The sequence below is a fragment of the Myotis yumanensis genome, unplaced genomic scaffold (genome assembly GCF_028538775.1).
Source record: "Myotis yumanensis isolate MYYU_CA2020_CCGP unplaced genomic scaffold, mMyoYum1.0.hap1 SCAF_10, whole genome shotgun sequence".
NCBI classification, from domain to species: domain Eukaryota; kingdom Metazoa; phylum Chordata; class Mammalia; order Chiroptera; family Vespertilionidae; genus Myotis; species Myotis yumanensis.
In genome coordinates, this window is record NW_027223761.1 from 7946854 (window position 1) to 7966915 (window position 20062).

At 53.6% G+C, this 20062-nt stretch overlaps 1 protein-coding gene across 4 annotated transcripts in view; it reads left to right on the forward strand.

The window, feature by feature from the left end:
* Positions 1 to 19294: 19294 nt before the first annotated feature.
* Positions 19295 to 20062, forward strand: part of ANO1 (anoctamin 1) — a 73516-nt gene continuing 72748 nt past the window's right edge. For 3 of the 4 annotated variants that reach the window (XM_070427712.1, XM_070427711.1, XM_070427714.1), the window contains exon 1: positions 19805 to 19977. In XM_070427712.1, coding sequence (XP_070283813.1) covers positions 19870 to 19977 — 108 coding nt within the window. In that variant the 5' untranslated portion in view covers positions 19805 to 19869. Of the gene's footprint in view, positions 19446 to 19804; positions 19978 to 20062 lie in introns of those variants that run through there. The other variant, XM_070427713.1, reaches the window with a different exon arrangement.

A 20062-nucleotide genomic window follows, 5' to 3' on the forward strand; every position in this document is an offset into this window, starting at 1 on the left:
ATTCCAGGGAGGGAGGGAGTTAGTGAATGAATGAATGAATGAATGAGCAATATGTCCATCTGGTCTTCTGCAAATATGCAGCTCTCTATATTTTAAACAACCGATGGGGCACCTGGGCTATTTCAGGAGCGATCCCTCCATCCCTGCAGAGGACACACTGCATTCTGGGAAAATCACTTGGACGTTACCTGGAGATTTTCCTCCTGGCCCCAGTCCCGTAACGTGGAAACAGCAGTAACCTGCTTGGGATATGAGTTACATAATGCAAAAGCCAGCCTAACCCTCGGGTCCGGGCAGCTGTGATAACACAGCCCTTTTTGTACCTGCGACAGGTGGGGTCTGAATGGCGTGACTGTTGACATAGAAGTGCTGGAAGCACAGGCCGAGGGAGAGGCCGAGGGCCTGCAACTGCCCAGAGTGGGGGCAGCTCCCAGTTTAGCGGCAGGCCACCCCCTTACTCTGAATTCAGAACTGCTTGGCCCTCACACGGAGCCCCCTTCCTCTGGTCCCTGGTCAGCCCCAAGGCAGTCCTGTGCCTCCTCCTTCCAGAACCTTCTCCAACCCTTGCCACCCCCAGTGCTTCTCCCCATACCCTCCTCCTGCAAGGTGCCTGGTGCCCACGTCTGCACCTTGCCTGGGGACCGCTGCCCCACCAGTGGGCCCGAGTCTCTCCTGACGACTTTAAAGCTCCTCGGGGTGGTGGGAGGCGGGCGTGGGGGGGAACCACACTCTCCACCTTCTCCACTTTCCTTCTTCGGGAACGTTGAGAACAGTGCACCTGTGGGGGCCCCACAGATTAGTGCTTAAATCAGTACTTGCCGGAGGCTCTCGGTCTGTCTCCCCTTGGGGATGGTCACTTTAGAAAGCAGAGGGGACGTGGACCTGGTTCGAATTCTGCTCCACTGTCACCAGCTGTGTGGCCTTAGGCAAGTCCTTCCACATCTCCGACCTCAGTCTCCTCACCTGTAAAATGGGGATATGCACGGGGCGAGGGGGAAGCAGAGCACGCATGTCTTGAAAGTTCCTAGGAGGATAGAGAGGTCATACCTGGCTGGTGACCGACACAGTGTTAACTGGACTCTGTGCTCCAAGAACCCACCATCGCCTTCTGCATGTTATTATCTTGAGGGGAAACATTTGTTACTGAAGCAAAGCAGACAGATGTAAACGTGCACAGATCCAGAGCTCATCGTTGATGAATTTGTACAAAGCGGATTCATCTGATACGTACCACGCAGATCAGCTGAGCATATCGTCAGCTCCCCGAAGCCCCTTTGGGATGCCCCCCTCCTCACCTCCCCATCCATCCCCATGCATTCAACTCGCCTGCCTTGCAACTCAGGGGAACCTGCTTTTGCTCCACGTTGTGTCTGTGAGATGCGCCCATGTTGTTGAACGGAACAGCGCCTCACGGCCATAGCTCTGGAGCGTTCCATCCAGTGAGGTCACCCAGTTCTGCCCGAGGGCACCTGCATTGGTTCCAGCGGGGGGAGCGGGGCCGGGGGGGGGGGGGGGAGGTAATGCTGGTACTGAATATTCCAGGGAATAATGCTGGTACTGAACGTCCGCACACCTGCCACTGGGTTCCCACCGAGGAGGGCACTTGGTCCCGGACACGCTGATGTCCGGCTTCAGTCCTGATGCCAGATTCCCAACGCTGTTGTGATCATTGAAACTTGTGTCAGTGGTGTGGGGATGTCCAGGAACTCACGCCCTCCCCACACGTGGAATTACAGGTTTCGGATTCTCCGCTTTGTTTCGCTGGGCGCTGAGCGGATCTGAGTCCCCTGGACTCTCCCTGAGTTTGTCACATGCTCTGAGCGCCGAGGGTGGTGGTCGCCACGACCCGTGCACACGGCCATTGGGGGAGCATCTTTGGGGAAGTGCTGGACAAACACCTTATAAGGTTGGGTTTTGAAAAAAAAAATAAAATTGGGTTTTGTCCTTTTTTGTTCCTTTGTAAGAGTGTGTATATATATATATTTGGATGCAAATCCTTGGAGGTATGTGTATCACAGTGGCCTTCTCCCACTCCGTGCCTTGCCTACACACTTACTTAGTGATGTTTTTTGATCAACACAAGCTCTGAACTTAAACGGGTCGATGTGTGAATCTCTTCCTTTGCGGCCAGTGTTTCCTGTGTCCTGTTTAGGAGGTCGCGGGGCACTTCTCCTCTGGTATCTTCTAGAAGTTTTGCTGTTTGACTTTCCCTGTGTGGAGTGGGCCTGGTGTATGCTGTGAGACAGGAGGTCAGGATTCACCTTTCTCCCTACAGGGTCCACACATTTACTGATTCCAAAGACGAACCCACCCCCCAGGGTGGACTCTGCCTTCAATCAAATAACAGAAGATGGTAGGGCTGCCTCTGGTCCCGAGCCTGCAGGCCCCTCCCTGGACCACCCTCTCGAGGGCAGAGCGCGGCACGCTGTGTAGGCCCGTGGTTACCTGGGGAGCTCTGTCTATGGGGCTGTGGTCAGAGCAGGGACGTGCAGGCTCCTCGTGGTGCCAGATGGTGCTGGGGTGGCAAGAATGGGGGGCTGGCACCACCTGCCCCTCCCCCTCGCCTCGGGCACAGATCTCCAAGGAGTGTGTGACCTTTAACTTTGAACCTTACCTTCTCTGTCGTAGGAAGGTATATTTCTCAAAACAGGAGGATAGAAAATATTTTGTTGTATCATGCTTGTTAGTTTGGTTTATAACTTTAGTATTAGATACAGGGCACATGGTGTGCTCTTGTTAGAGGCAGGTTTGTCTCAATAGAGTTTATCAATATTATGAGATTTAAAAAAAAAAATCCACTAGATTTTCATTTTGTTGATGCCTCCATGATTCATATGTTCTCTAAATCACTGGCACCCATTTTTTTAAAAAGTCATTTGCTTCCTTCTACTTTGGGTTTGAGTTTCGATTGCTTTTTTTCCTTGCTTTTTGGCATGAGCCCTTGGAGAACTGAGTTTCAGCCTTTTTTCTTTTTGGTGAGTGCATCTAATCCTCTGCCATTATCTTCAAGCACAGATTTGACTGCATTGATAATAATACACTATAATGTGATATGGTGATAGCATATCTTTATTATATGCAGTTCAAAGTAACTTCAAATATTCATAGTGATTTCTTCTTACATCTAAAGATGAAAGAAGAGTTGCATTTAGTTTCCAAGTATTTGGGGATTTTTATCTTTGTCTTTTGGTCTTGGTTTCCCGTGTTGTCAGAGGACAGAGTCCAGCCCCAGAAATGTGTTGGGACAGGTTTTACAGCCCGAGATGCGCCCTCGTAGTAAATGGTATGCGTGCACCTGAGAAGATTCCTTAGGTTGATTTCTTTTGCCTGAAATTCTACCATTTACTAAAAGGGTTTGTTAGTTTTTAACAGTTAACGTTCACAATTGTGATGATTTGTTTATTTTAGTTCTGTCCACGTTTGCTTCATGCTTTTTTGAGGTCAGTATAATTTAGAATTGTGTCTTTCTGTTGAATTGATGCACCATTATAAAACATTCCTTTTTATCTCTGGGAAATGTCATCCTTTGAAACCTACCTTATTTGATGTTAGTATAGCTACACCAGATTTCTTTTCCTTGTTTTTGCCTGGTATACGTTTCTACCATCTCCAACTCCACCTCATTCTGAGTCTTTATATGAAAGTGTGTCTTCTGCAAATAGTATAGAGTTGAAGTTTTTAAAAAAAATCTAGTCTGATACCTGTCATTTAACTGGAGTATTTAGCACATTTATATTTAACATAATTATTTTTATATAGCTGGGTTTATACCCACCATCTTACTCTTTGTTTCTATTTGCCTCGTTTGTGTTTTGGGCATTCTTAACTTCTTTTCCATTAATCAAATGTTCTTATTCCAATTTCTCTTCTATTTTCTGGTTAGTTATACATTCTCTTATTATTCTATTCAAATGCATCCCTGGCTTTTCAGAGTATGTCTTAAAGTAGTGCTTTTGCCACTCACTTTTGGTATAGTTTAACCCCCACAAGGTATTGCTATTGCTATTCTAAATAATCAATGGTCATTTGGATTTGCCTACATAGTTACCCTTTCATTTTTTAAAAATACTTTCTCTAGGTATAGAATCCTAAATTGGCCACTGTTTTCTCTCAGAAATTTAAAGAAGCCATTCTATTGTCTTTAGCTTCCATTGTTTCTGTGGAAATGTCAACGTGATTGTTGATCTTTTGAAAATAGTGTATTTCGCCCCCCCCACCCCCCCACCCCCGTTGCTTTTAAGGTTCTTTTTCCTTGTCTTCCATTTTCACCAGTTTCATTGTAGTGTTCCTACCTGTGGTTTTCTTTGTATATGGCCTCTTGAATTTACAGAGCTCCTCATAGCCAAAATTAAACATGACCTGGTATATTTCACCGGTTTTGGACAATTCTTGATCAGACTCTTTTCAAATATTGCTTCTGACCTTTCTTTCTCTCTCCTCTTTCTCTGGAACTCCCACAACACATAAGTTATGCATATTCAAAATTGTATGTCTCAATCTTTTCTGTTTTATGTACTTTCATTTTTCTCTCTGTGCTTCAAATAGAATATTTTCTACTAAACTATGTTCCAGTTTACTGATCCCCTCCACGCTAATCTGCTCTTCTACCCATCTTTTGAATTCTCATTTTTTACTTTAGAATTTCCATTCAATATTATTTGTAGGCTTCAGTTCTCTGGTGAAATTCTTGATCTTTTCATTTATTTTCTCCTACATATGAATGTAGGTGTCCAATAACCTCCAATATCTGGATCTGCTGTTGGTCTGTTTCTATTGTTGTTTGTTTTGCTTGGTTTTTCCCGGTACTCCTGGTAATTTTTCACTGACTCTTGGGTATCGTGTGTGAAAAATGGGGGTGGAGGATAGGATTCTGGATGACGTTCACTTTCCCCAAAGAGGACTTTGGTTTCTTTGGCAGGCAGACTACAGACGGATCAGCTTGCTTCTCTCAGGTATGGAGATGATTTGAGTCTAGACTTCAGGATTTGTGGGGGCATTGGTCTCTTTCTGAAATGTAGCTTTTGGGTTCTGAATTTAAAGCTGGTGGACTTACCAGGACCCCCACCTCCTTGCTGGATCCTCAACTCCAATTCTCGCTTCCCTAGCATCAAGAGACTGCGGAAATCAACAGAGCAGAATGTTGAGCTCATATTTCTGTGGCTCCTCTCTCTCTGGGATCTTAGCCCTTGGGTCCTATCTGCCCTGGCTGTCCTCCAGGCCCTTCCCACGCCTCGGTTTTTCTGTTGTTTTTATGCAGCTTCTCTAGTTCTTAACAGAAAGAGCACCTTACACAGTCGCTGTTCTGTTGGGGCTGGAAGCAGAGCTCCCAGTATGGGTCCTACCAGCTGCCTCCTGCAGGCTCGCTCATGCCTCGGAGGGGTGGACACAGAGTATGGCTGTGAGAGTTGGAACTTCAGACCAACAGCGGAGGGAAGGCTGGTTCTGGGGGTGTCGTGTAGAGCAGGGTCCCTACCTCTGCTGCTTCCAACTGCATGATCTTGAGTAAGCCACCGTAACTGTCAGGGCCTGAGGGTTCATGCTCTGCAAAGCGGGTCTGATACCTGTGCCATGTACTTCATAGGCTTCGTGTGAGGTGAACCACTGGGGCGCGGCCACAGCTACTCAGAGGACAGAGGAGTAAGTGACTTTCTTTCTAATAAAGGCTATGCAGTGGGCCCCACATATAGGGATGGAGTCGGGACAAGAGCCTTTTGCTATGTGTACTACAGTAGGTATCACATCCCTGACAGACATTTGCAAACATGTGTAAAAGGTGGGTGTGTGCCCCAGGGAACCTTCCCCAGCGGGGCCCCACTTCTAGAAGACCCCAAAGACCTTCTCCTAATGAGCTGAATCGCGCCCACCAGGCACGAGCAGAACGGCTGGGAATAACGCGGCAGGTGTGGCATGTTCTGAAAGGGCAGGTGGAGCACAGTAGGCGGAGGTTCCAGAAGTTACCTCCTCTCTGGGGCCTTGCCGGGTGGGGGTGTCCCCTCCTGGGCGCTTCCACAGAAATATGAGCTCAACCCCTGCCCGTCTCACTGAGGGCTTACTGGTCCCCTGTGGGCAAGCCTGTCCTCCTGTGCGCCTGAACGAGGCAGGTCCCTGGCTGAGGGGCAGGACCATTCACTAGGAAAGCAATCCCAGCTCCTGGGCCCCGATCCCCTGGTCCCACCAGGACCAGCCCAGCTCCCCTGTGGCCTGCCGGCCAGTGGCCTCTAAGGCAGCTATTGCGGCTGAGGGCTTTCTGCCTTTCTTACAGATCAGACTAAGTGTCTGTTAATGCGAGTCTCACCACGCAGGCGTTGCCCTGTGCTGGGGGAAGCCCAGCCGTCCCCAGTCTCGCCCACTGTTGTGTCGGTGTCTCCTTACGCCATTCACCTTACGATAAGGAAAGTGCCGCTCACCTGAGCGCCTCTGCGAGTCTCTGAAGAACCGGCACCGCGCCCCACCCGCCCAGCCTTCAGAACCCCATTGTCCTGGAGAAACACGACCCAGTCCTATCAAGTCTTTCTCTCCCCCTCTTTCTGTCATTTTTGAATAAATCAAAATCAGGCCACCACCAGCACCACGACAGGACACTGAGGGTCCCGAGCCGGCCCCTGGGGCAGTGATGGCGAACCTTTTGAGCTCAGCGTGTCAGCATTTTGAAAAACCCTAACTTAACTCTGGTGCCGTGTCACATATAGAAATTTTTTGATATTTGCAACCATAGTAAAACAAAGCCTTATATTTTTGATATTTATTTTATATATTTAAATGCCATTTAACAAAGAAAAATCAACCAAAAAAATGGGTTCGCGTGTCACCTCTGACACGCGTGTCATAGGTTCGCCATCACTGCCCTAGGGCTTCTCGCCTGTCTTTTCTCAGCCATCCAGGTCTTTTCTGTGAATCTTGCTCTGTCTTTATTTCCCTCGTTCTCTCAGTTCTTCCTCCCTCCCCCCCCCCCCCCCCCCCGCCCCACCTCCCCACCCGCTGCTTCTTTGATTCCTCTTTCTTCTTTATCTGGTAAGAGGTCTCCATGCTTTGGAGTGGACTGGAGGATGCGGGCGTGCAGCCTGCTGGCGCCACTGTCCCAGCCGCAGGTGGTTTGTGATGGGTGCGGTGCAGAGGGTTCTCGTGCTGGGCGGCGCCTTTGTGGCTTGTAGAGGGAAGGGAATGAACTATCAGGCGGGTCCTTCCTGCTGCTGTCAGGGCTGCCCATAGCATGAGCTGGAGGCCCAGCCACAGGCGTAGGTCTGGGCCCCGGGTGGGGGTCTCGCCGCCGGTGCCCCTGGAGCTGGAGCAACGTGACTCTCAGCCTCCGCTCTCGCACTCGGGACCCGCCTATCGGGAGGAGCCCATGCCTCACCTTCGCCCCCACCCCAGCCGGTCATCTGGCCTCAGCCCCACGGGTGACCAGGAAAACTTCTCCCAAGCCCAGATGCTTATCTGGGAAACAGCTTTCTCGTCCCCGAGTGGCCCTCTGTTGCCCTTCACCATTTTCCCCTGTGTTCTTGGCCCTATTTTTGCTCTGTGTTTTTCAGATGGACACCCTGGACTCGGGGGTGAGCTTTGAAATTGCCCCCAGGGATCCGCCAGATGCTGACCCCCACCTCTCCCCACTCTGGTTGTGTTGGCCTCCAAAGTCAAGTCACTGGGCAGTCCAGGCCAAACCAGCAGGAAATAAAGGTTTTCCTTGTCCCCCTTTCCCTAAACCACTTCCTTCTTCCCTTTCCCATATCTGTGGGAAGTTCCCTGTCTCCACTTCCCCCATCTCAGATGTCCGTGGGCCTGATGCTGGTTGCCTTGGTTACCTATCAAAATAATTTAGCCGAAACCGGTTTGGCTCAATGGATAGAGGCCTGTGGACTGAAAGGTTCCAGGTTCGATTCCGGTCAAGGGCATGTACCTGGGTTGCGGGCACATCCTCAGTAGGAGATGTGCAGGAGGCAGCTGATCGATGTTCCCCTCTCATCGATGTTTCTAACTCTCTATCTCTCTCCCTTCCTCTCTGTAAAAAATCAATAAAAAAAATAATTTAGAAGAAGAAAACCACTTACACCTTAGTAAGAATTAGATCAATAGTTTGCCTTTTCCCAGGATATTTGTTCTCTGTGTCAATGAAGAGCTTAGGGCCACAGTCCGGACACTGAGGCAGTTACAGGAGGAGTGAAGGCTGGAGGGGGAGGCTGATCTTGGAAGTGCTCTCAAAGCCCACGCACTCACACACACAAGTTGCCAACCCCAAGATCTCGCTTAGTTGGCATACTGTCCATGTTTTGGAGCAAAGGGCTTTAAAAATGGTTGAGAGTGATTTGTGGCATCACCAAGGACAGAGAGCTGGGGCTGCTTGGCTGAGCGGGGAGGAGGTGCCGGGAGCCATAAGATTCTGCGGGCTCTAAATCTTTGATGTTTTACTTCTTGAGTCATTCTGGGTGAAGCATAGAAGCAGGGCCGATGTTGTAAAACAGATTCCCTTTGAGATAAGCAGAGCTGCCCGGAGACAACCAGCTGCCACCCCTTCCCCCCGGCAGTGAGGTCTCTGTCACAGGGGTTGGAATCTCTTGGGGTCATTGGTCATTACAGGAGGCCCTGCACGTTGACAGGGGTTGTGCCAGGTCAGGCACGCGGGGCCCTTGCTAAGATACACATCCTGGGCCCCACCCCACATCCACAGCCTGCTGTCCTGAATCACCTCCCCCGTAGCAGTCATGCCTCTGATATTCCTGTTTACCTGTGTGTTCTCTGTCTGCCTTCCCCACGGAAGGTAAGCCCCATGGGAACAGGGACTTGTCCCCACTTTTCCCTCCAGTCTCAGTGCCTGCTCTGTGCCTGGCATTTGGGGGTGCTCAGTGAATGAGTGAATGAATGAATGTCCACTGTCTGAACGAATGAGTGGCTGAAAGGCCTGGTGTGGGAGGTGCCGACCCAGGTGCCTATGCTCCTGTTCAGCCCCCTCTGCCTCTGGGGTAATCCTATATAATAAAACGGTAATATGCAAATCGACCGAATGGCGGAACGACCGGTCGCTATGACGCGCACTGACCACCGGGGGCAGATGCTCAATGCAGGAGCTGCCCCCTGGTGGTCAGTGTGCACCCACAGGGGGAGCACCACTCAGCTAGAAGCCAGGCTCATGGCCAGCAAGCACAGTGGCAGTGGCGGGAGCCTCTCTCACCTCCGTGGCATCGCTAAGGATGTCCAACTGCCAGCAGTCAGATATCCCCTGAGGGCTCCCAGACTGCAAGAAGGTGGAGGCTGGGCTGAGGGACCCCCCACCACCCCGACCCCTGAGTGCACAAATTTTGTGCACCGGGCCTCTAGTTGTGGTAATAAACAGCTATGACAAGCAGACGGCCAGATGCTGAGCTTCTCAGTGGTGACCCCTGTGTTACATGCCAGACCCATGCATCCCAACAGCCTGTCTATAATTGGGACCAACGAGGAAACAGGGGTTGCAGATCCTACATACAGAGTGGGTTCTCTGGAAAGTTCTATTCCAATAGATAGAACTTAAAGTCCTCTGAGACAGTCTCTTCCACATCCATCTATGGAGCAGCTGCTGCGTCAGGGCCAAAGGCAGGTTGCATCTTCCCCTCCTTGGTGATTGGAAGGGGCAGGGGCCAGGACAGCCAACCTTGGCTTTCCCCTGGTAATGGCACAGAAGACTTCTCTCCCAAGGAGTTTAAAATGCCCTCGGGGCCTGGCTGGCATGGCTCAGTGTTTGAGCATCGACCTATGAACCAGGAGGTCACGGTTCAATTCCTGGTCAGGGCACATGCCCGGGTTGTGGGCTCGATCCCCAGTGTGGGGCGTGCAGGAGGCAGCCGATCAGGGGTTCTCTCTCATCATTGATGTTTCTCTCCCTCCCTCCCTCTCCCTTTCTCTCTGAAATCAATAAAAATATATTTAAGAATAAATAAAATGCCCCAGGTGCAGAGGTGCAGGGGTGCGAGCCGGCCTGTCGCTGTGACATCCACTGCACAGCAGACCAGAGGTCCCCACAAGCCCCCGGGCACATGGCAGGAGGAGTGCCAACGTCATACCCAGTGAGCCCTGGGCCCCAAGCGCTGTTAGTTCCGAGGGGAAATGCCTGCCACCCTTGTGAACAACACACCCAGGGGCCCAAGGAAAGGCAGTGTGACCGCGTGGGAGGCAGGTTGCTGCTGGCATCCAGGCACTGCCCACGTTGGTCACTCCGGGTGCTCCCGACCCCTCTGCCCTGTCCCGTGCAGCCATCATAACCTTCCACTGTGTCAGCTATGTCACGGATGGCAATGCCGCAGCGGCACTGTGTGACGGAGGCACCCACGGCCCCGCCTAGCCGCCTTCCCCTCTGGCCCACCCTCTCCCACCCTCCACCACCTCCACCTGTGCCTCCTCCAGGCCCTGGGCGCCCTGGCCTCCAGGCCTTCCCCCTTCTTGGAGCAGCCATCCCCTCCTCTTCATCTTCCTGGTTCCTGGTGATCCTTTAGGACTCAGCTATGAAGCCACACCCTCTGGAGAACCTTCCGGAACCTCCCGTGGCCTTTCTTTCTCAGACCTTTCCACACTGCCGGAGCCCTGGGTTTTCTGTGACTCCCGTGTAGGCAGGTCTGCCTCTCCCTTGGTGTCCAAGGCTCACAGCTCAGTGGCTGCACACAGTGGGGCCTCCGTGAATATGCTCATTGCCCGGCGGAGGGGGCCAGCCTCCTGCCCATAGAGCCCAGCCCTGCTCTCTCCCTGGGCCAGGGCACAGTTAGAGGAGGCTGACCTGGGCTTGTCCACGGGCCTTTGTGGCAGCTGGACCGTGGCCTGTGCAGCACTGCTTGCAGAGGCCCCATCAACTTGACATGTTCTTGCTCCGCAGGGTGCTAGGATCCGTGCACACTGGCAAAGCCCACATTTTTCACTCAGTGGTGCTTCTGACAAATTCTTTGCAACCTGCGGCATGCCGGCTCTGCGGGCTGCTGGCGCCGAGGACACAGGGAGAGGGAGACAGACAAAGGTCCCTGCGTTCCCAGGGCAGAGACAAAATAAAGGTCAGGTAGCAAGTGCTTTGAAAGAAAGGAGGGGCCAGGAACGAGGGCCAGGAAAGCTCTCTAGAAAGGCGATACTTGATCAGGGGACCGAAGGGAAAAAATTAACTCCTGTGAGGCCCTCAGCAAATGTCTGCTGCGTGGGGAGGGGATCCCAGAGGTCCCAGCGGTCATTTAAGGGAAAACAGTCCCCTTTGTTTGGTCCCCAAGATAAACACCCTGTGCGCTGTGACCCGGAGCAGCAGGAAGGGAAGGCTGCCACCTGTCTCCTCCCAGAAACCTGTCCCTAAATGTCGCGGGTTCTGCAGAGGCTAGGCCAGCTCCAAGGACGGGGCTGGCCCGTCTGTCCCCCTGGATGGGAGGCCGTCTCCCCTGTAAGCTTTGCCTTACAAACAGTTCCCCTGACCGGCTCACACAGGCCCCGTCCACCTCTGGGCACAATCAGTTTCTTTTTCCCTCGTTTTCTGCCGTGCTCCCCGACAAAGCTAGGGCGGACGGCATTCTCTCCTGCCAGGTGGCTGGAAGGAGCCGCGCAGTTCTGCAGAGGGAGGAGGGTCTGGGGCGATGTCGGTCTCAGGGAGGCGGGAAGGAGAAACATGGCTAAGAAACTCTCAAGGTGCTCGTGCTGAGGATCAAGTCGTGGAGTAAAATCCTAAGCAGTTCCTCCCCATTCTCTTGCTGCTTAGGGGCGGGCGGGCGGAAGGGCAGGGGCAAATGGAGCTGCGTGGTTTTCCAGAAAGTCTGCTGTCAGGCCGGCAGGCTCCCGCACAAGCAGCTCTGGGAAGCGACCAGCTGGACGCAGAGGCGGGGCGCCAGGACGGCGGCCAGGGGCCCTCACAGAACTGTGTGGCCACAGGGACAAGCTGTAGCCACCAGGGTCAGCTTCTGGATGGACTTCAGGACCAATAATTGCACACATGTGAGGAAGAAGGTCCCACGTTGGGTCCATTTTTAACCCTTTATTGATGAGCCGATGTGTGTGTGTGCGTGTGCACTTGTGTGTACGTGTGGGTGCGTGTACGTGTGTGAATGTGTGTGTGTGTGTGTGTGTGTGTGTGTGTACCTGTGCGTGTGCATGCTCACTAACTCCATAGGACACAGGCTTTTGGGTTCTGTCTGCATAAGCAAAGGGGTTGACAGGGCTGAGTTGATTCATTGTCGGTCATCGATGCCTTCTGCAAAGATAGAGGTCTCTCTCTTCCTCCTCTAAATGGTTTACTTCTTAAAGAGGAAAATGCGTTGTTGAATATCTGGCCCCATTCTGTGCCTTTTCCCTGGGTCCCGGTGGCTCACTTCTGGTGTCATTTTCAGGCACAAAAATCCAGAGCCATCAAATCGTGACAAGATATCCTGGAGCTGACATTGAGGGGGCAGACGCAGCAAGATAGAGAGTTAGGCAGTAGATGGAAGGGGACAGAGTATCTGGAGAAACCCAGAGCTGGGGAGGCGTTTGAGGACGGGGGGAGGTAGTAGGAGAATGAATGATGGGTGAGTGAGTGAGCCAGTGCATGAGCCCATGAAGGCATGAGGGAATGTGTGAGGGAGTGAATCGGTTAACAAAGGAATGATGCCCTGGTGAGCAGTCACTGGGTGACTGAATAAATGAGTTGATGAATGAGTGGATAAATCACGGGTGAAGCAATGAATGGACCCCCCAACCAGCCAACATGGTGCTTTCAGAAGAGTGGGGGGGCAGGAGCCTGAGATGCCTCCTTCTCAGGGACCCACCTGCTTGAGCGTGGCCTGACCCCAGTGTCCAGGAGTCCTCGGGAGGCGGTTCGGTCAGACACCCTGCCCCGTGCACTTGGCGCATTGTGTCCGACAGCCTCCCCTGCGTGTGGTGTGTGTGTGGTGTGCACTTGGTATGTATGGTGTGTGCATGAGGCGTGCACGCGGTGAGGCAGACACTGATGCTGGGCAGACACAGCATGGAGGGCCCTCCAGGTGCACTTTCCTCGGCCCCGAAGTAGAAAACTTGCTCACCTCCTCCACGAGGAGCCTACGTGACCAGCTGTGTAATCAGATAGGTTTTGGAATTGAAAACTATTCTGTTCAAATATTTTATGAATGTGCCTCCAGTTGGCCCTTAGGCAAAGGTGGTTGTCTCTCAGTTGGCGCTGTGCCCAAGGAACGCCAATAGGCCATTTTTCCTTAAATCACAAAAGGGTCCGACTTAAGTCTGCAGGGTATACGGTGAGTCAGTGTTTTTAATAATACTCTCTCTTTTTCTGATGACACACTAATCTGTGTTCAAATCTCAGAAAAACACAGCAAAATATGCAGCAGAAAAGAAAGCCGCCCTGTGATTCTCCTCTGGTGATAACAGAAGGCTCCATCGGCCCCGACCACACGTGGCTTTGAGCCCTGGTCTGAACTGGGATGTGCTGTTAGTGAACAATCCACACTGGATTTCAAATACTCATCAGGGTAAAAAGACTCTGAAATCCCCATTAATGATTTTTATCCTGATTATAGGCTGAAAGGATAATATTTTTATATATTAGGCTACATAAAATACTGTCTTAATTCCACCTCATTGTTTTTACTCTATGATGTGGCCACTGGCACATCTCAGATTACCTGCGTGGCTCATATCATGTTCCTGCTGGGCAGTGCTACGATACAGGGTCCGGGAGTCCCGCCGTGGGCACACGGGAAGTCCCCTCTGGAGGGTGAGGACAGGAGTGTGACACCTGGGTGAGGTTCAAGGTTCTGACCCAGTACTATTGGGTCAGGAGATCTGTTGACTTGCTGGTGAGGCCCCTGGTTCATTGGCTCATTCGTGCGTCCCGAAAGCATCAGGCCACAGTTTGGGCTGGGTGCCCAGGGGGCTGGCCCTGGGAACACAAGACACAGTGCACCCCCGGGAGAAGCTTGCCGCCCGCAGCTTGGCTCAGGATGGCGAGCCTGGACCTAGCTGAGGCTCTGACACGAACCAGAAGCTGGCACCGAGTCACGCACACATGAAGATACAACTAGACGAAGGCCACCGTGTCCAAGGAAAGGCCTCTCGTGGTCCCACAAGAAGCCGGAAGATCTTTTACCCCAGGCCCGGGGTCTCCCAGGAAAGTGTTGGCATCTTCCCATGGAGACACCCAAGCCTCGTCTGCCCAGGGGACTCTCGCTTTGCTGGATCTTTGGGGGGGAAGCTGGGTGAGGCCACACCGGCCCAAGAGGGTGCCAGCTAGTGCCTGTGGCAATGCCTGTGACATCGGTGCAGCCAGTGCCTATGACATCAGGGCCCAGCCTCTCTGGAGATGGGTCTCTAGGGAAATTAAGGGCTGTGCATGGTCACTGAGCCCAGGGAAGCAATAATGCAGGTGCAGTGCACACACACACGCACACACACACACACACGTGCATGCACACACGCATGCACATACATGGAGAGTGCAAGCGCCGTCAGGCCCGGTCACACACTCTCAGTAGGACAGGGTCCCCAGTTCCTCCTGGTTCGGAGCCCGAGGCCTCGAGCGGCCTTCCGCCAGGAGGACGTGGCCTGTATCTGTCAGAGGCTCCGTGGACCTGGGGGACAGCACTCCTCGGAAAAGGGCCCGCCTCTGCCAGCAGGGCTAAGCTCAGAGGGAGGAGATGCCTCCGTGTGTAGCGCACTAGTCCCTTGTCCTCGGGGCCTTGCGGAAAGGCAGCGCTGTGACTCAGCAGCGCAGCTGACGTTTTTCATTCTTTCACACCCCGGGAAGAACTCAACCAGCAAACAAGACTTTCCTTTGAAAGCGTGGAGTCAGCAGGCCGTGCAGGCCATGCCACGGAGTTTCCACGACCAGCCGGGCAGGGGGTCCAGTGCTGGCTGGGCCTTGTCCTGCCGCAGGGGGGCTGTCCCCTGTCCCCAGGATGAGCGGGGTTTCTTAGGAGAAGCGGCCATCCCCATGGGGATCCGTGCCGCAACTCCCGCCTCTCTGGGGCAGAGGGAGCTGTTGGAGACTCAGCCTGGACTTCTCCCCACATCACCAAGGAAAGGCCCCCCCTCCCCCGTGGGGTGGCAGGGTGGGACATCTGCAGACAGTGGTAATCACCCTAAGAACCTAAGAACGAGGTAGGAGTTGCAGAGAGCTAAGCACGATGCTGGCCTGACCGCAGTGGGCACAGTACCACTGCCTGTTCAATCAGGGAGCACACACAGGGCACCTGTGGTGTGGCAGGGCGAGGGGTGAAGAGTGCAGAATAGCGCAGCAGTCTTGAAGTGATGGGGCAGACATGAGCCCGAGTGTCCGGACGGAGCCGGGAGCAGGGCCAGCGGAACTGACATGAGTAATTTGAGCTGGACCAGAAAGGCTTCCGGGAGGAGGCAGTGGGTCTGAGCTGGCCGGGCATGTTTTTAGAGTTCTTAGGAATATTCTCTGAAGGCAGGCCTCTGAGAACCCTGAGATGGAAACAACAGCCATGGATTCTGGGCAGGGGGTGGGGGGGTGGAATCCCCCAGACGGAGCTTCACGCTTTGGCTGCACTCCAGAATGTGGGGCCGGCGGTTTCCATGCCCTCGGAGTCTGCCCGGCCAGCTGCAGCGCCCAGGCCTCTGCTGAGGATTCTGACCTCATGGAGGGAAGGAAATGACCGTGGTCCCGTCTCCCGCCCACCATCTCTCAGTTATAAATTCCCCAGGCTCGTCTTCCCCGGGATAATTACACCCCAAATCCTTTTTAGGGTCTTAGGTCATCTACCTGTTTGGCGACCCCCACCGGAGACTCTACAGGGGCACAGAGCCAGCCAGGGAGGGGATGGGTGGCCTGGTGGCCGTTGGCGCTCACAATAGCCCTGAGTCATGAGCTGCTCACTTCTTCCATGCTCTTTCCCCACCCGCCGTCTGTGAGTCAACGGCATTTGTTTAGCACCTCTGAGTACTATGGAGACCTGCAGTGGGCAGCTGCCCTGGGCAGGGGTGGCTAGGACCCAGGAGAGCAGCCTCAGCTGCCCAGCACCAGCCCCTCACCAGCCAGATGCGGGCAGCCCCAGGGGTGGCTGTGTATTTTGTGGGAAGAAACCACACCCGCCACCTCAGAGCTCTCTCATTCCCTCTGTGAGAGCGAGTGCTGAATTCATGGAATGCGCCCTGCCTTTGGGCCGTCACGTAAACCACCTCTCCAGGCCTCCATGTTCTCATCTGAGAAATGTGAGGTGATAAGATCAGCCCCCCCCCCCCCAAATCTTCCCTGAAACTGCAGATGGGGGCCGTGGCCCCCAGGGGACTAGGAACAGTGTCCGGAGACATTTTGGGTTGTCACACGGGGAGAGGGAGGTGTTGCCCACATGCCCACAGTGCCGAGGTGGAGAAGCCCCCACGATCACCATGCAAGAGACCCCGTGCAAGAACCCCTGACCACCACTGCCCGGCGAGTCAGAGGGCCCGATCTGCCCTGCTTTGCAGAGCTTGGCAGAGTCACCTTTTCACTAAGTTGCAGAGTGAATGCTCAGACTTGGACGCACCGTTGCTAGGCAGAGAGCAAGGCATCCTTTCTCGTGGGCAACCAAGGAGGTGAAACTGATGTTGAAAATAAAACACTGTTGGAAGGGTGCCCTTCCGAGCCTCTACCTACCCTGATCCCACTCTGCCTTCTCCTGTGTCCCTTGTCACTTTGTGCCTGGACTCCTGGTATTAAAATGTCAGCAAAATGCCCTGGCTGGTTTGGCTCAGTGGGCAGTGTCAGCCTGCAGACTGAAGGGTCTCCGGTTCAATTCTGGTCAAGGGCAGATCTCGGGTTGAGGGCTCGATCTCTAGAAGGGGGCGTGCAGGAGGCAGCCAATCAATGATTCTCATTGATGTTTCTAGCTCTCTCCCTCTCCCTTCTTCTCTCTGAAACCAATAAAAGTATTTTTTTTTTTAATGTCAGCAAAGACATAAGCGCCTGATGGTGGGTAACATCACAATGACACAAAAGGGCAACAGGGTGACAGACCAGGCTACGCTGTGAAGCCTTGAACTTCCCGTCATCAAATGTACCATTTGGGCTAATGAGACTGCTTTTTACTGATTCCTGAGCCGGGAATTAACCCTGCTGGTGAAATCTATCCCCCTGGGTTTTTAATCCTGAGAACCACTGAATCAAAAAGCGGAAAATGCAACAGTTTATCTAGAGCAGTGATGGCGAACCTATGACACGCGTGTCAGAGGTGACACGCGAACTCATTTTTTTGGTTGATTTTTCTTAAATGGCATTTAAATATATAAAATAAATATCAAAAATATAAGTCTTTGTTTTACTATGGTTGCAAATATCAAAAAATTTCTCTATGTGACACGGCACCAGAGTTAAGTTAGGGTTTTTCAAAATGCTGACACGCCGAGCTCAAAAGGTTCACCATCACTGATCTAGAGGGCCTGTTTGTAAGCAACTCGGAGTAGAGGCAGAATCCCATGGAGGTGGCCCACGTGAGACAGCCGGACTCACCACCAGGGGAAGTGCCCTTTAAAGTTCTCTACCTCACAAGAAGTCTCAACATAGAAGAATCCCGTTGCCACTCCCGATTTTTACTTTTTGTTGGTCCTTGACATCCTGTGATCCAAGAACCCCCGGGCCACTGACATCCTTGCTGGCCGTCCACTCACCAGCTCTGCACAGAGGCCCTGCCTCTCCCCTCAGCATGTTGGAGCATTTTCACACTGTCCACCTGGGAAGACTGGGGAGGAGGGCAGAGCAAGGAATCTACAGGGATGTGGCCAAGAAAGGACGCTTCGCAGGCAAGCAGACCTCTGGAACATCTGGCTAAGGCATAGATCACAGACACAAGAGGGCCCTAGGGGGCACTGTGCCCGGAGGAAGTAGGGAGCTGCCGTGCCTAAGAGATGGTCCCCCACTCTGCAGCCCCCAAGAGGGCTCAGCATCCTCTCGGGGTCAGAAGTCAAGTGTCATTTCCCAAACTCTGGGAATGCCCCCAGAATTGAGGAATCACAGATTGACTCTTTTTCACAAATTACACCTCGTAGACTTCTGCAGGACCCTTTGTACTTGAAAATAAATTTAGAAAGATGACATTAGGGTTACACAATCTTGGTTGTTTACCAACAAGGATAAGAGAACTAAGTTACATAAGTGCGCATGCATGTGTGTGTGTGTGTGTGTGTGTGTGTGTGTTATTCTTCCCGGCTTTTAAAAACGTGAACTTTTAGGAGTGAGGTCTCCCTGGCGAGGCAGAAACCGTGGAGGGCTGTTTCCGGCGGGGACTTGGCCAGCCCAGTGCACTTCTCCAAACCTGTTATCCCTGTCCAAGGTGCAGACAAAGGGTCCTTTAGGGCCACTCAGCACCCGTTGGCAAGGCCAGCCCAAGGGCAAAGTAACCTCCCTCCCTGCACCTCTCCAAGTTCAAGAAGATCACAAACTTGAGCCTAAATGAGGGGGAGAGGGAGAAGGGGAGGTGGTGACAATGCCGACCAACACCCAGCCTCCCCCAGTGCCTGGCACGGAGCTGAAGCTTTGCACACCCTGGAGGCGAACGAAGGAGGCTCAACCAAGGTCATCGAGCTGGAAAGTGCCAACCCTGGAACCAGACTCACCCCATTTCCCCCACCCCATCCTGTCCGATTCCAGAATCCATGCCCCCCCACCGCCCCACCCTTGGAACCGTGGCATGCTATTGACATAATGACCTTGGAGGGCAGCTTTATAACCACTCCTGTAGGCCCTGGATGTTCCTCCGTGGCCATTCATCAAGCAGTTGAGTGTCAACTGTATGAACCCTTGTAAAGTGAGGTGGAGTAAAGAAAGGAAGTGCTGTAGTTGAGGTACAGGCAGGCACAGGCAGGGTTCCTAGAGGAGGTGGCATTGGCGCATACGTTGGAGATCTGACAGGATGCAGAGAGGCAGAGGAAGGGAGACAATTCTCCCTGGGCAGGGTTGCCAGTGTGGCCACCCCTGGAGACCTGCAAGGAGAGAGGATTAAAGCTGTCCTGAGGAGCACCTACTGTGTGTGAGGCACCTGCGGGTCCTGGGAGGAGAACAATCAAAGTCACTGCCGCCCCCCCCTCCTACCACCCCCCCTCAGGGAGGCAGTAGAGAGTCAGGCAAGGAGTGTAGACTACTGGGCATGAACCCACCCTCACCCCTCCCTTCCTTTGCCTTCAAGCCCTCACCCACTTCTGCAAAATGAGGACCAGGCTGTACAGGAGATGGGCTGTAGGAGGGCCTTGGCTCGCGTCCGATCACAGAATACTAAGCATTCCATAAACGGGGGATGCAGGTATCACTTGGGGATTCCAGAGAGATGTTTGCCCTGGGGGAGAGACCCGTGGAGCCAGGGCCTGGGGAGGGCGGGCCTGTAAAAAGCAGGGGAGGCTCCCCGGAGGAGGTGAGACGGAGTGACAGCAGGAGTCCGCCTGCGGGTGGAGGGAGAAGCGGCAGAGAGCGCATTCCTGACTTCACTCTCCGAAGCGTCGCTCCCCTGCGAGGCCACCCGACACCGAATTGCGACTCTTGGAGACTTTTCTTTAAGGTGGGGGCGCTGGGAGTCTCCTCCCCAGAATGAAACCTCGGCCACCCTCAAAAAAAAAAATCCTAGGGGCACTTTCTCCGGATAAAAATAAAACTTGGAGGGGCCGCAGGAACGCAATACTTTCTTCCTGTGTTTAAGTTTCTACGGAAAATGTGACCAGCGGCCGCCGCCCCTGCCCCGAGCGGGCGCGGAGCGCTTATATCTTTCTTTAAGGAAAAGGCGGCCAGGGTGGGGCGGGCGCGGCAGGGTGGGCGCTCGGGGCGCGGAGCTGCTGGCGCCCGGGGTGGCGGGCGGAGCGGGAGGCCCGGCCCCCTTCGAGCGAGCGCGCCCGCCGCGAACGCTGCCGTGTCCGCTTTCAGAGGCCGCCGGGGCCGTGGACGGGGAGGGCGCGCCGCCCGGCGGTGCCGGCGCCCTGGCAGCCGCGATGAGGGTCAATGAGAAGTACTCGACGCTCCCGGCCGAGGACCGCAGCGTCCACATCATCAACATCTGCGCCATCGAGGACCTCGGCTACCAGCCGTCCGAGGGCACGGTGAGTGCGGGCGCCGCGACCGGCGGGAGGGCCGCGCACCTGCGCCGCGCCAGGGGAGGGCAGCACGGGGCGCCGGGCCTCGCGG